The sequence below is a fragment of the Paroedura picta genome, chromosome 2, assembly GCF_049243985.1.
Source record: "Paroedura picta isolate Pp20150507F chromosome 2, Ppicta_v3.0, whole genome shotgun sequence".
NCBI lineage: Eukaryota > Metazoa > Chordata > Lepidosauria > Squamata > Gekkonidae > Paroedura > Paroedura picta.
Genome location: NC_135370.1, coordinates 87,480,850 through 87,496,211, shown reverse-complemented (window position 1 = coordinate 87,496,211; position 15,362 = coordinate 87,480,850). Strand labels below are relative to the sequence as shown.

The 15,362-nt window shown below is 44.7% G+C and overlaps 1 protein-coding gene across 3 annotated transcripts in view; it reads left to right on the top strand.

Annotated features, from left to right (window-relative positions):
* Nucleotides 1–15,362, top strand: part of MOB2 (MOB kinase activator 2) — a 127,672-nt gene that overhangs the window by 89,924 nt on the left and 22,386 nt on the right. Inside the window, exon 1 of one of the 3 annotated variants that reach the window (XM_077321476.1) lies at nucleotides 664–892. The exons of the other annotated variants lie outside the window; for them this stretch is intronic. Within the exon in view, the coding sequence (XP_077177591.1) occupies nucleotides 783–892 (110 nt within the window). The 5' untranslated portion in view covers nucleotides 664–782. Of the gene's footprint in view, nucleotides 1–663; nucleotides 893–15,362 lie in introns of those variants that run through there. 3 annotated transcript variants of the gene reach the window in all.

Sequence of the window (15,362 nt, the reverse complement as noted above, 5' to 3'; positions counted from 1 at the left end):
AGGGCCCTTCATCATCCTCTTCATTCTCTTCTGCACCCACTCCATTCTGTCCACATCCTCTTTGAAGCAAGGCCCTATAGAAGGGTTTAATTCTATATTCTATATAAAGGTATAAGGAGGGTATAATATTCAGGGGCAAGAAGTTGTGTAACTGTTTCTCTGGTTTTAACTGTCGTGTAGGGGGTCTCTCTCTCTCTTTTTTTTTTTGGTAAGCTGTCGTAACTCACTGTCGTTTGCAGGCAAGGTGCAAAGTATATTTAAATGAAGAAACATGACGATACAGGCTGTGTGGTGCTCTTCAGTGCTCTACGGCCGATAAGATTCCTGTGTAAAAGAGCTCCCTTCTTTCATCCCATATCTCAGTAGCCCTGTACTGCAAAGAGCATGCTTGAAAGAAGTTTGCTTATCCCCCACACTACTTCTCTTGTCCCTGTTGCACAGCCGGCGCCAGTCTGAAAAGGCCAATTCAGATGCTTCCTTATTGGCACTGGCTCGTCAGGCTTGGCTTTTGCTTAGGATTTGTTAAAAAAAAAAAAAAAAAAAGAGCAGCTGTTTGCCTTTTCCAGCCCTGTTTTTTCCCCCTATTGCCTTTGCTGCTTTCTTATTGGCTCTGGGAGGGAGGGAGGGCAGAATGAAGTAAGCTGTGTAAACTCTGTGAATGTGGCTGGACTAGTTTTCTGAGGAGGGAGGAGGAGACAGATTGGCAAAGCAACGCGAGTCTGTACTGGCAGTTCCCAATTTTTTCCCTTCTCGTTCCCTCCTGTTTTTTCCTCCTCTCAACCATGGTTGGGGATCACTGTAACCTCAGTGGTGAAAGACCAGTACTTTCCCAACCCCCCAAAACTGGATTAAGCTGCAAAATGGTTCTGCAGGCGGTGGGCAAAGTATTAAGGTAACTTTTAAAAATTTATTTTAAATTTAAAAAGGAGAACATATGCTGTGTTCTTGGGGTGCAGGCTGGTTTCAGTAGTGTTAAGGGGTAAAGCTATTAATTTTAGAGAGAACAGGACCCCATCACTGGCTCCCTGAGGAACAGAAGTACACACGGAACTTCTTTATACACTTTATACACTCCTGGGTCTTCAGTAAAGTGCTTGATGATTACAAGTCTTGATTTTGCTCTGTATATTTTTGCAGAAAGGACACTGAATAGAAATTCAGAGTCAAAAGAAACACTTGTGCACAGAACATTTTAGATTTTATGCACATTTGTGTCTTTGTTCTAAATGCTACAGAAAAGAATACCTGTCACCAAGAAGAAAGGCAGGATATAAATGTTTTAATTAATGAAGTGCTTTGTGGTATGTAGTTAGTGGCAGCTTGTGAAAGTAGACTTATTTTAACTAAGCCAGCAGTGAGTAATGTCTCACCCAAATCAGTGGTGTCTACCTCTGAAGAAAGATATATAGGGTCAGGCTGCAAGATTAAGGATCTGACTCACAGATGTGTTATCAGATAGATGCATTTTATTCAGCAGTGGCCTTTTAGTCAGAGTTTAGCTGTGTGAATCTGTATGTGGGAATGTTGAGAAGCCAGGAAGATGAGATTTTATAAAGCATGCTGAAAAGTGTTGTAATAATCAAAGTATAGCTTGGTGCTGAGTTGTCAAGTAGGAACACTTTTCTGATTGGAAAGTATACTTGCTCATGGTTACCTGAGAGAAAATTTACCACACACATGAAGTGAGCAGTAGTTTTCAATTGGAATTGTCCCTTCATAATCAATGTCCAAGTACTTATTTAAGACTGGAATAGATCATTCAGTAGTGCAATTGTAGCTGTACATTGAAGGAACTTATAATTCTAGCACTGTTTGATGTAGTACTTTTAATATTTAAAACTTATTATGCCATTCATCAACTGAAATGCAATCTACTTTTGTTTTGGCTAATAAGAATGGGATGCCCTAAATAAGTAAATAAATATAAAAGCCATTATCAGCCCCATAATATCAGTCTTGCATGTGAATGTGAATCTGTTTTGTGATTGAGTAAAGAAAGGAAAGGAAGTGCACATCTGCAATTCACATATGGTATCGACCCCACCTGACTATCAACTGGGGGTGGCAGGGTAGAGTGACAAGATCCTGTCTGGAGGTTGGCAAACTTCTGGAGGTTGGAGCTTAGGAAGGCCAGGCAGCTCAGTGGGGTACAATGCCATAGAGTTCATCCTCCAAAACATCAGTTTTTCTCCAAGGGAACTGAGATGAACTTTAATTCCAGGGGTCCCCACTTTCCACCTGGAGAGACATCCCTATGGCCCATTATGCACGGCTGTCGAAACAACGATTTCGGGTCACATGGAAAACACGGAGGGGGAAGAAGCGGAGCAAACCACTTACACATGGGACGGGATGCAAAGGCGGCAACAAACCAGAGTAACCAATTATGCATGTGGTGACCCCGCGCCGCTTCTGGTCGCGCCCCGGTCACCCGGAAGCTGCGCTTTCTTCTGAGTTTCACTAACGTGGCTTTTTCGGCGGCATGCACCGAATCTGCGGCCGGTTGCAACCGGCACCATGTGTTATCTGTGATTTTAGTCACCACCATTCCACCTCGCTATCCCACCTGTTTATAATGGGCCTATGTGAAGCCTGTAAATGTTAATATTACCTCGGATCCAGTATAGAAAATCAAATTTTTGCGGCTTTAAATAAGAACTGCCTGTTTAAGATGTAGATTGATTCAAAATGTGTTTTAGTTCAGAGCAATGCTACTCCTCTTTCCCTCTCTCCATTTCAATTAAATCCCTTTTTTGTTTGTTGGCTTTAAAGGTCAGATTTTAAAAAGTTAAGAAACTGTTGTTGCCAGCTGTGAAAGTGCTATTTAAATTTGTGCGTAAATAGATACAAAGAAATACCAGGGATTTTCTGTGGCTTGTAAAAGAAATTTCCATATGGCAAATCATTTTTAAGGTATCCATAAACTTTCTTAGTTCCCTTCCTCCCTTCCCCATCAAAATGCGATTTAAACGTGAAGTTCATGGTAAGGGAACTTTATCTCTTTCTGTTGAGTTGCTGTGCTTTTCAAACAGTTTCTTTCAACTAACTTTTTGGGAAATATTTATCATGTTGCTTTCACTGAGAGAGACCTTTACATTTTGCTTAGGGTTTTTCATTTGGCTGATGAAGAAAACTGTAAACTAGCTGATTAGCAATGGCAACTTAGATTGTGTATAAAATACTAATGATATGTTACATGAGTCTGATCACCTCACTGAGAGTTAAATATAATGACTGCTGATTGGGGTGGAGTTGTGGCTTGTCTGACAGCGTGGGCTGCCATCATTTGCTGAAGCAAACTGCAATTATAATGGAAAGAAAATGTGATGTCACCTTGGTGGTGTTTTATCATTTTTCTGGACTCTGTTCTTAATTACGCAGAGGAATGCAAATGTCATTATTGTCAGGATTAGGTGGACTCCCTAGCTCATATTGTTTTAGTACATCCCCAGAACAACACAAAGCTACACAACACAAATCTATTTCTCATTGGATAACAAAGCTAATGATTTCTGAGAAGTGGACACTGCAAATTGTGTGAGAGATATGGAAGAATTTTTCTTCATACTATCAAGAGGAAACTGACTTTCATTCTCCCTCTGAAGAGCGAGGACATCTTCGAGGTGATTTCTACCATTCCATCAGGGAGGCAGGAGTTAAAGTTCTTCTTGTCATCACTAGGTGGGAGTCACCCCAAGAGCGAGGACATCTTCGAGGTGTCCTCTGAAGAGCGAGGACATCTTCGAGGTGATTTCTACCATTCCATCAGGGAGGCAGGAGTTAAAGTTCTTCTTGTCATCACTAGGTGGGAGTCACCCCAAGATCAGTTTGTTTCCTGCCTCATTGGGGAGAGTAGTGAGTCAGGCAATGTGCAGGCCTTCTCTTAATTTATCTAAATTCTATTAATATCTATTAATACAGAATCTCTCCTGGAAAGTGGCAATAGAAAAGGAGTGAGGCCTTTAAAGACAGGCCATTTTACAGATCTCTTGTCAGCATCTCACAAATTAAGAACATGGAGCAACATGACTCAGAAGAGGTTCTTCTGTCAGAGGGAGAGCTTGATGCATGCATTGTTGGAGGACTTGTGGAAACAGCAAAGTTAGTAGCTGCGTTCTCTCGGACCATCCATTCCCTGACCAAGAAGAGGCTTTCCTGAAGCAAGCTTCTTTTTGCTGGAGGAGGGGGGGAGAGGGAAGTGCGGCTGCATGCGCAAATGTGCATGCACGGCTGCATGCATGGCCATTTTGTGCATGCACGGTTTGGCCGCGCATGCACATTTGCGACCACACATGGCGCAAATGCGCATGCGCAGCTGCACATGGCACAAACGCGCATGTGCGGCCGCCAGATCGCCCTCCCACACCCACCAGTCCACAGCCTAAAAAAGGTTGCGGACCACTGGTATAAAGGAACAGGTGAGAGAATTGACTTAAGAGTGGAAATAGAGTGAGGGCAGGAGAGGATCTACAAGAGACTAGTCATTTCCCTTAACCCCTTCAGATACATGATTTTGGGGAGGAGTATGTATCATCTTCCCCGGAGTTTTAAATGGACTCTGGGCAATGATAGAGGACAGGAAGGCCTGGAGGATCATTGTCCATGTCGTCGCGACATGACTTTGCACCTAATGACAACATGTATCATCATGGCCAACTAAGACTTCATAAAATATTCTGGGCACTCAGAAGATGACACCTCCTATAGAGGAAAAGGGGAATTCTTGTCTAATGAAGAAATCATTGAGGAATTGAAACTCCCAGTCCAAAAGGTTCTTTAATCTAGACGATTACCAATACTTATTAGGAGTGTTTGGCAGCATTGGACTAAAACAGAAGTGGAAGAGGAAGGAGCTGCAAGTCAGGATCCCAAGAGACATCCTGGAAATAGGGAATTTTTTTTCTGAAGTAAATAGTTCCAAAACTTTTTCCATTTCCACCTTACTTTGAGACGAGATATCTTTGCCCCTCAGAGGGAGAATGACCATTTGATACTTACTTTGAAGGGTCCTTCTCCTCTTGAGGGGAAAAAGAGGATGTCTTCATCCCTCTTGTATCATTCTCATCAAAAAATAAAACAAAACTCTCCCACACAATGGTGAAAATAATAAACTAACACTGAGTACTTCAACTTCGGTAGGTAGTTTATGGTGTCTAAATGTTTATTATATATTACTAGCAAGAATGCCCATTGCATCCAGGAATGCAATGAGCGCTAGGACTCGGGAAAATGGGAGGTGCAGATCTCTCTCTGTGTCTCTCTCTTCTTCTCGCTGCATGTCTCTCAGTGTGCTTTACAGCAGGAGCCATAGCAGGTAACGAAGGCTGGTTTGTAGGAGGGAAGCAGGCCTGGTGTGCAATTTGGGGCAGCTCTCTCTGTCTCTCTCTCCCTCCATTGCAGCAGGGGCGCCTCTCTTTGTCTCTCTCTCTCTCTCTCCCTCTCTGTGGCAGCAGGAGCCATAGCAGGTAATTAGGGCTCGTTCTTAGGAGGGAAGCAGGCCTGGTCAGCAGCTTGGAGCAGCTCTCTCTGTGTCTCTCTTTGCCTTCCTCGCAGCAGGAGTGATAGGACGGAATGAGGGCTCGTGTTCAGTCTGGCAGGGCTCTGTGTGTCTCTGTCTCTGGAATGGTTAAGAGGAACGTGGCTAGCGTCCAGAGAGGGAGGGAGGGAGCTGTAGGGGCAGGCCCTATTCCAACTCGGGCAGCTGGACACATTCCATATCCCAGGCTGTTTCACAAATATATAGAGGAACCATGGATAAGGATATTATGTCATGTTATGTTATAGTAATAAAACCTGTTGTGCAAAAAACAACAACAGATATTCATTCATTCATTCATTCATTTTATATCCCGCCACTCCCCAGAGGCTCGTGGCAGTCACAAATACAATGTACAATACACATTACAATACATAAAATCCCCCAATAAAATTACCCGTAAAACTAAGAACTAAAACCACATTAACCACAATTCAAGACATATTGCGACGAAAAAAATCATTAAAATTCCTATTATCCCCCTTTTAGTGGGTGGACATGGGGAAACAATTGTAAGCCGCCAGCAGAACGTTCCAGAAAACTGTTGTTGAGAAAGGCTGCCTAGAGTCCATCACCCAGGTGGGACATAGCCAGGCACTACACTCCTGCCTTGGCCTATATGCCACCCTTTGTCATTGTCATCGCTGCTCAACTCCAGCTCCCCAGAGGCTCCATTGCCAAATTGAAAAGAATATTTCCAACCTTGGAGTTGCCAACCTCCAGGGGGGTCCTAGAGATCTCCTCGAATCATCTCTAGGCAACAGAGATCTGTTCCCCTGGAGAAAATGGTTGCTTTTGGAGGGTGGGTTTGAGGATCCATTCTCAAATCTCCTGGAATCTCCGTCAGGTGTTAGCAACCCTGGCCTAGCTGGCTCTGAGGCCTTTGACAGCTGCTAGCTCAGAGTCCCAGCCTCTCCATACCACCCAGCATCCATATCACCTAGCAAAAGCATCCGTACTATCCTGCCCCTCCCATTGTTCAATTTACCATTGTTGGAGTTTTGCCCCCTTGCTTGCCAATCACTATTTTACTGCTTCACCCCCTTCCCATCATCACTGCATCACTTGATTGTTCCCCTTCCATCATTGTTGCTCTGACCTCTTGTCCCCCCCCCAGTTGTCAGCTAACCCCCCCTCCCCAAGTGCATGAGGACAGAGGAAGAACCCTCGAAGGTGGGGCAGGCTAACCTGGGTTTAATTCCCAGGGAGGCTACAGTAACTCTCTTTTTCCCACACAGGGTTGCTGCATCTGCATCATTTGTGCTTGTGGTGAGTAGAGCGGTGCCAGGCATGGGAATTTAACTAGCCTTGGCAGCTGTAACAATAAAGGGCAGAATTCGGATACGGCAGAGAATTTTTTTATTGGTTTAACTCCCCCCCTGCCCACCCGCACAAGTTCAGTAAGTACTTAGATTTCTCGGGGGGGGGGGGCTTCCCCCAAGCTTAGTGGGGAAAAAATCTCATCTTCACCTGGTTGTGATCTGTATATAAATATCCAAATAATACATGCTTGGTTTTTTGAAAAATAAAATTTTTCAGCATCCAGTCACAAGCATTTGAAAAACACTTGTTAATATTTAGGATATGCACAGTACTACTTGTAGAACTTGAATAGTATGCTTTGCTTACAATACTCAAAGTGGCTCACACAGTGTTTCTTCCCATTTTAATCCTCACTTCTGTACTCTGAGGTAGAGGTGATGTCATGTAGTACTATGATGTTGCAGTGACAGAACATACAAGATTCTAATAATAAGCAGAGGGTTCTTCCTTAGAGTATTTCCTTGGTAATGGAAAATATGAAAAAAATGTCAGTCCTAATTTTATTAGTATTTATATAATACCCACAATATGTTTTGTAGTAATCTGATGCAACTAATTTTAATTGAACACTATTTTTATAAGATGTTCTGTTCTTTTTTATTAAACATGCCAGTTATATAATACTTGAAAACTAGTTCTCCACAGGTTTTGTTTTAAAAGGACAGGACTAGCTCTTATCTCTAATGACCTAAATTAAGCTAATACAGCAAATGAACTGGAGGCCTGTTGGCCGCCTTTGGAGGTGACGTTTGATGGCTTCAGACGGCTCTCTTTACCCGAAGTGGACAAGTTGCTAGGTTCGGTTAGGGCGACCACTTGCCCCCTTGATCCCTGTCCATCATGGCTCCTCAAGGGAGGTGGCCAGAGGATAGGAGGCCAGCTCAGGGACATTATCAACCTCTTCCTGGATTCTGGGGAGTTCCCTGAGCAGCTGAAGGGGGCAGTGGTTCACCCTCTCCTGAAAAGATCCATGCTGGACCCGCAGGACCCCGCCAGCTACCGCCCAGTTTCGCACTTGGCGTTCCTGGGCAAGGTGGTTGAAAGGGCCGTGGCAGACCAGCTTCTGGCATTCTTGGAAGAAACTTCAGCACTCGATCCATATCAGTCTGGCTTTCGACCTGGCCATGGGGTGGAGACGGTGTTGACCGGTTGGATTACCTCCGCCGCCAGCTGGATAAGGGCGGGTTGGCCGCTTTTGACATCGTGGATCACAAACTGTTGGTCTACCGCCTCGCCGGCATGGGGATACGGGGCACAGCTCTACGCTGGATACACTCCTTTCTCTAGGACCGGACCCAGAGGGTAGCAGTGGGGGATGAGTTCTCGCGCTCCTACAGACTTCCTTGTGGGGTCCCCCAGGACGCGGTCCTCTCCCCCACACTGTTTAACATCTTTATGCACCCTCTGGCCCAGCTGGGTGCGGAGTTTTGGGCTGGGTTGCCATCAATAAGCTGATGACACCCAGCTCTATCTCCTCATGGACGGCCGCCCGGACTCTCCCCCGGAACCATTTGCCAGATGTTTGGAAGTGGTGACGGAATGGTTCGAGCAGAGTCGCCTGAAACTCAACCCCTCCAGGACGGAGGTCCTGTGGTTGGGACGTAGGGGGCGGGACCAGGAAGCGCGCTTACCCACCCTGGCACGGACGCAACTTACCATCGCGTCCCAGGCCAGGAATTTGGGTGTAATCATTGACACCTCCCTGACCTTGGAGGTGCAGGTTAAAAAAGTAGCGGGCCAGGCATTTTTCCACCTGCGCCAGGCCCGACTACTAGCGCCCTACCTGTCCCCCGAACACTTAGCCACAGTGATCCATGCAACGGTCACCTCCAGAATAGATTTCTGTAACTCGCTCTACGCTGGCCTTCCCTTGTCCTTGATCCGGAAACTTCAGCTAGTGCAAAATGCAGCTGCTAGGGTCCTCACTGACACACCTTGGAGAGCCGACATCCAGCGAGTGCTGAGGCAGCTGCACTGGTTGCCAATTGCTGCCCGGATCTGGTTCAAGGTTTTGGTTCTAACCTTCAAGGTTTTACACGAGTTGGGACCCACATACCTGAGGGACCGCCTATCGCCCTATGCCCCTCGCAGGGCTTTGCGCTCTGCGGGTGAAAATCTGTTGGTCATTCCCGGCCCTAGGAAAGCACGCCTGGCCTCGACCAGGGCCAGGGCCTTTTTGGTCCTGGCCCCCACCTGGTGGAATGAGCTCCCGGGAGAGCTGCGGGCCCTGCGGGATCTTTCATTGTTCCGCAGGGCCTGCAAAACTGAGCTCTTTCGCCAGGTTTATGGATGAGGCCAAGGCGGACAATATAGACCTATGCCCCCCCCTGGGATTTGGGATTAGGACCTGAAGTAAACACCATCAGGATCCCCTCTCCACCCACCAGTAGTGGGAGGGGGGGAAGCTGAGTTGCCGATCTTGCCATGTTGGTAATGCTGGGAATGTAATTATTGTTTTAATGGAGTTTTAATGGGGATTTTAGGATGTTGTAACCCGCCACGAGCCGCAAGGGAGTGGTGGGGAATAAATCTAATAATAATAATAATAATAAATCACACTTTTGTAAGTCTGTGCAAAAATATTCCTTAAGCTTCTCTATAAACACTGCTTGAAAAGAGATAATCTAGAAAGTTTTTTTTTTAATTTAAAAAGGGGCTGGAGACTTGTGGGCAAAAGGCAATTCTGTCTGAACTATATTTGTCTTGTTCTGTTCTTTTTTTCCAAGTTTCCATTTGACTAAAATAGTATAGCCAGTAAAACATTTGACAGAGTAAATTATTGTCTGCATACGGAGTTCAGGGCCTAAAATCTCTCCAGGCTGAAATCTGGTTGCCTTTTATTAGAAACTAGGGGCAAAGCCCGTTGTCTCCAAGAAAACAACGGGCGCTAGAGCTTGGCAGTGGGAAGAGGAAGGGGAGGAGTTGTCCAGTCTGTAAGGGCATGGGGTTGTCATGTGTGTTGTGTGGGAGGTTGTGGTGGCATGGTGGCAAATGAGGCCATGGGTGTGGAGATATGGGTGTCAAGAACCTGTGGTGTGGAATGTTCATTGATTGTGGGAGAGGACTGACCTTTGGGAATTGTGGCATAGTGGTTACAGATGAGCTTTCCAGAGCCATGTCCTCAGATACGTGAAGGGAAAATCAGACTGGAGACTCTTCTTAGGGGAAGATTACATGGCAACCAATTCCCCCCAGTTCTGCGTCATTTCCCTTCTTGTGTGAATTAGGCCACATTCACCGAAATGCCCCTCTGCCCTAATACACATAGGGTAGTCACAGTACACAGGTGTCCACCCTGTTCCTTCTGTCTCCCATATTTTCACTGTTGGTAAAATGTTATGTGCCCACATGCTTCTTTCATGGTTGCTCCTTAGAAGAACGGATTTTTGTACCCTATTGCTTACTACCCAAAGGAGTCTCAAAGCGGTTTACAAACACCTTTTCCATTTGTCTCTCCACAATAGTCAACCTGTGAGGTATGTAGGGTTGTGAGAGATCTGAGAGAACTGGGAATGGGCCGCAGTGACCCAGCAGGCCCCAGGTGTCTCAAAGCATTTTCCAATCGTCTTCCCCTTCTCTCCCCATAGCAGACTCCCCATGAGGTAGGTGGGGTAGCGAGCCTCACAGGGAAGCTGGCAACCCTAAGAGGAAGATTGTCTGTGCACAGCAGTCTTGACCTTAGTAAGGTTTTTAATACTGTTTTTTTATTTGCCAGGCCAAGGTTATTTGCCAGTTACTATTTCAGTTACTATGTGTCTCCAGACATTTACTTGTTCTCTATTTAGTTTCAGGCTGTAAATATTTATTTAGATCTTCCTGCACTTTCCAGACTCACAGGACTGATGCTGGTCTGCCTGTCTGCGCCCCAGAATACAAACAGTTGCTGGTAAGGGCTGGCCATAACCCAAAGGCCAGGAGGGACACTCCTGCACCACTCCCTACCAACTGCAGGCAAAAATGGCTCATTTGAAGGCTGGACTCTGAGGCATTGTACGATTATGAAGTCCCACCTCCAAACCTCCAGGAATATTTCCAACCCAGGGGTAGCCAACTTCCAGGTGTGGCCTGGAGAGCTCCTGGAATTACAGCTCACCCGCAGAGTATAAAGATCAGCTCCCCAGGCAGAAAGGGCTACTTTGGACAGGGTTGTGGTAGAGAAGAAACATTTAAGGCTTCCAGCACAGGTTGTTGTTGAATTGAAAAACTTGAGGCCTACTGCACAGGGTGGGTTGTTGTACAGATGAAACAGGAGACAAAAAAACAGTTTCATCTGCAGAATAACGCTGTGCAGTGGCCTCAAATCTGCAGAGAGTTGCAAAGAAGAAAGACACATGCCTTGGCTATGTCTAACCCCTGGCCAGAGCAGTATTTTAAGTGAGAAGGGGCTTTTCTGTGGCCTCCCTATCAGCCAACTGTTTGGCAGAAGGGGATAGTCCCCCCCCTCAAAAGGAAGGCCCTCAGACTCCCCTGCGTTGCTCTTGGAAAGGCCTCCCTCCCCTCAGTCAGGGGCTGTCAGAGGCTCCATCGCAGCAGGCCTGAAGGGAGGGGGAGGGAGGGGGAGCACTCTGCAGCCTCCTGCCAGCTCTGTCAGGGTTCTGAGGCAAAGTTACAGTTGGACCTGACAGTCAGGACAGCCTTGGGGCAAAAAGGGCTGGCGCAGCCTGTCCAAGCCTCTGTTCTCACCCCCCTTGGCAGCCCTGCTGACCTCCTCTCCCTTTGGTGGTCAGGAGCAGACTAGCAGCCATACTTGGCTGGGTGAATGGAATTTTGGTCTGTCCTGCTGAGGGGCCAATAGGAAGGCACTTTTCACGCCTCCCCATTGGCTGCTTGGCCCTGGATGGACACTTGGGGGGCCCAATCAGGAGCCGCTTCGCGGCTCCTGATTGGGCCCTCTGAATTTTTATCCTGGACAGGGCCCGCCCTAACTCCTCCCCAGGTGGCCTTACTCTTTTATTTAATAGGACCCTGTCCTATTTAAAGATGCATCAAATAAAATTTGCTTGATTGGATCTCGGGAAAAAGTGTGGAAAAGGCAAAACCCTCTTTACAAAGGAGCGTAGGCAAAGTTTATGTAATATTTACTGGACAACAAAATAATTCTTTGCAGGGATGTATCACGGGAAACAATCTAAAAGTAATTATTACTTGAAAATAAATAAATTTAATTAATAAATAAAATGAAAATTGTGGAACATTTCTTTAATATAATTATTTTCAAACTGAGGGTCAACATCCCAAAGTGGGTTGCAACTCTCTTATAGGTGGGTGGCGAAGTCAGGCATGCAAAGGCAGTTCTACAGGGTTTACAGGCTGATGGTGGTTTGTGTCTTTGTAAGGTACAAAATGGTCATGAAATAAGGCTGTTTTTCTATAGCACTGATAAGTATAAAAAATAGCATATAGAGGGAATTTGTGTCAATAGATATGAGATACCTGCATTTTATATTGGGAATGGGAAAATGGCATGCAGTTACTTTGCAGGTGGGTTTTAAACAGCTGAGTTGTTTAGAATTGGGTTTTGAAAAATGCAGAGTTTAGAAGTTGGTCCCGTTTCAACAAATTGGAGACATTTCTTGTAAATGCAATTTAGGGTTGGGAGTTAACTTGTTGCACGGATACCTATTCTATAAAGGCAATGGTTCTCAATTTAGCAAATGCAAGAGCTTCTTAGGTAGCTGTGGCAATTTCCCTAGACTTGCTAGTCCTGACCATTTCAATTTGTCCCAAACTTCTGCTCAAAACATTCAGATCTCTTTTGAGGCTTAATATTCTTTTAAGTTTTTAATTTTAAAATCTTTTTCTAGACATAATTTTTTTTCCTAGACATTAGTTTAGCGACCAACCTCAGGATTTTATTGTCAAAACAGTTGTCCAAAGATGGATATGGGATTGGATCCAGATTAACCTTTCCATCAGTTCTATAGAAATTTCCTCCCCCTGGCCCTGTCTACTGCAGGCTATTGATTGACATGAATGGCATTCCTGGGAAATAGGGAACTCTGAGGGACAACCTGAAGGGGTTTGCAGCAAGATGGGCGAATCAGTGAAAATGTCTGTTCTGAGAAAATTTGGTCTGGATCAAACTCATGGATGAATTTATCACTTCGTAATTTAACACTTCGTAAAGTCATGGATGAATTTATCACTTCGTGATTTAAATTTGATGCACATACATATGGCAAATTTTGTCAAACAATATTGAAAGGGAGCGTATAATGTGGATACTCCTCCCATGCCAGGAATGTTTTCCCCCAAAATGCTTTTTGATGCACTATTTTAATCCAAGTTTTAACATCAAAAGCTCATATTTAAAAGGGGGAATTATGTGCCAAATACAAGTTTTTAAAATCCTATTAACTAATTATGCCATCTGATTTCTTTCTTTAAATGTTAAGGGTCTCTCATTGTGGCATGTCTCTTATAGCCTAGCATTTTGCACCACTTTTTCGGTGTCTGATTTTGATGGAGGACACTCTTTGAAATAGACAGCACAATTTTACAGTTTGTCAAACAACATGAAAATAACTGATTTCTGAGAACTTTCTTGCCTTGGCACTCAATAAATATTTGAACATGGGGAGCATAATAAATAGTCAAAATGTTTTGTTCTTATATTACCTTTCCAAATGATGTCTATCTAGTTGTAGCGACTGATGTACTAAGTGTCTAAGATAAACATTATCTGTAATTTGGTATGCACCAAATGTTGCATGTATTCAGAATGTCAGTGGCAGAAAGAGATGGCATGTTCACTATATTTATTTCCTAGTCTTTGTGCATTGGCTAGCACCTGAAAGTACAGAGGAATGCAAGCTTGCTTGTACATATTTGAAACCAAGTCTGTGCTTGCTGCTATAATTGACATCACATTACTTGAAACCGGAGTTTGAATTGGAAGGCTACAATTCTACTAAAATTTGCAGTATAAACAAAACCCATAAGACAGTAAAAGATTGAATGATAAACATTGTGCTAGTGATTATTTTTGATGATGATGCAGCTGCAGTGGCTTCCTTTTATTAATTTACTTGGTGTAGTAGTTAGGAGTGCGGATTCTAATCCGCCAGGTTTGGTTTCCTGCTCCCCCACATGCAAGCAGCTGGGTGACCTTGGGCTCGCCACAACACTGATAAAGCTATTCTGATTGAGCAGTAATATCAGGGCTCTCTTAGCCTCACCCACCTCACAGGGTGTCTGTTGTGGGGAGAGGAAAGAGAAGGCAACTGTAAGCCGCTTTGAGACTCCTTTGGGTAGAGAAAAGTGGCATATAAGAACCAACTGTTGTTGTGGTTATTGTTGTTATTTAAACTTATTGACTGCCGCTCTCAGTCCAGCCAGCTCACGGCAGTTCACAACGTTCATAAAATCACAATAAAAAGACAATCAATAAAACCTGACACACACATACACCACAGTAACACCATTGGGCTCCACCAAATAGACCTGGCTCTAGTCTCACGATAGGTGTTAAGAGTTTTCTAGATGTTGAAAGATTAAACATTTGGAGGAGTGGCATGTAGATCTTCCTTGCCCTGGTCGCAACCAAATGCCTGGTGGAAGAGCTCTGACTTGTAGGCCCTGTGGAACTCTGGAAGCTCTGACAAGGCCCTCGGTTCTTCCAGGAGCTCATTCCACTGAAAAGATCCTGGCCCTGGTCAAGGCCAAGGATATATCATGTGGGCTGGGGATCACCGGGGGAAAACTTTGTATTTTCTTCAGCCTATATGCATGCCCTTGTGAATATTCCAACAATGTTTCTGAAATCTTATGTTGCTTTCCTACAAATTACATTTTGTGCATTTATGAAACCGAGAATCATAGTTCTCTCTTGAGGGGAGAAGGATACTCTGATATGCTTGGGTTCCTCTTCCTGCGATCCCTGAAGGTGGGAAATAGATTGCACTTTCCATCTCCATGGGGAGAAGAAACCCACCCTCTATCTGGACTGGAGGTTTGCACTGTTGATAACAGTTCAGAATGTGTGCCAAGCAAACCAGCAAGCTACAAGGCTTACATCATTCTATTGCTGTTAATCCTATGATGCTATTAACATAGAGGTAAAAATAAACTGCTAGAACAATGAATATGGAGATCACCACTTCAGACTTAGAGCTCGATAGAATGCTGGATTTAAGCATGGGCCCTGTTGTATTAGTGCTCTGGTTGTATCTAGTAGTGGCCCTAACCTTGGCTATGAATAAGGTTTTGCATGCTGAATGCAATGCTAGCTAAATGTATTTACTCTTCTGTCAGTTACTGTGTGATCCCATCTATGGTACTGGAGAAAGGTTATCAAAATGGAATCATATCTCTTGAATGAATAGTCATGGGGTGAGAGACAAGATGTGGTGAGCAGATATGAAAAAATGTCTGGTTTCTCCTCCACTCACCCACAAAACAACACCAGATCTCTTCAGCTGAGAGCACTTTTCATGCCTGTATAACTCTTCTGGCAGGACTAGGCAAGTATGAACTAAAGACAGTGCTGTTGCTGTTCCTTTCC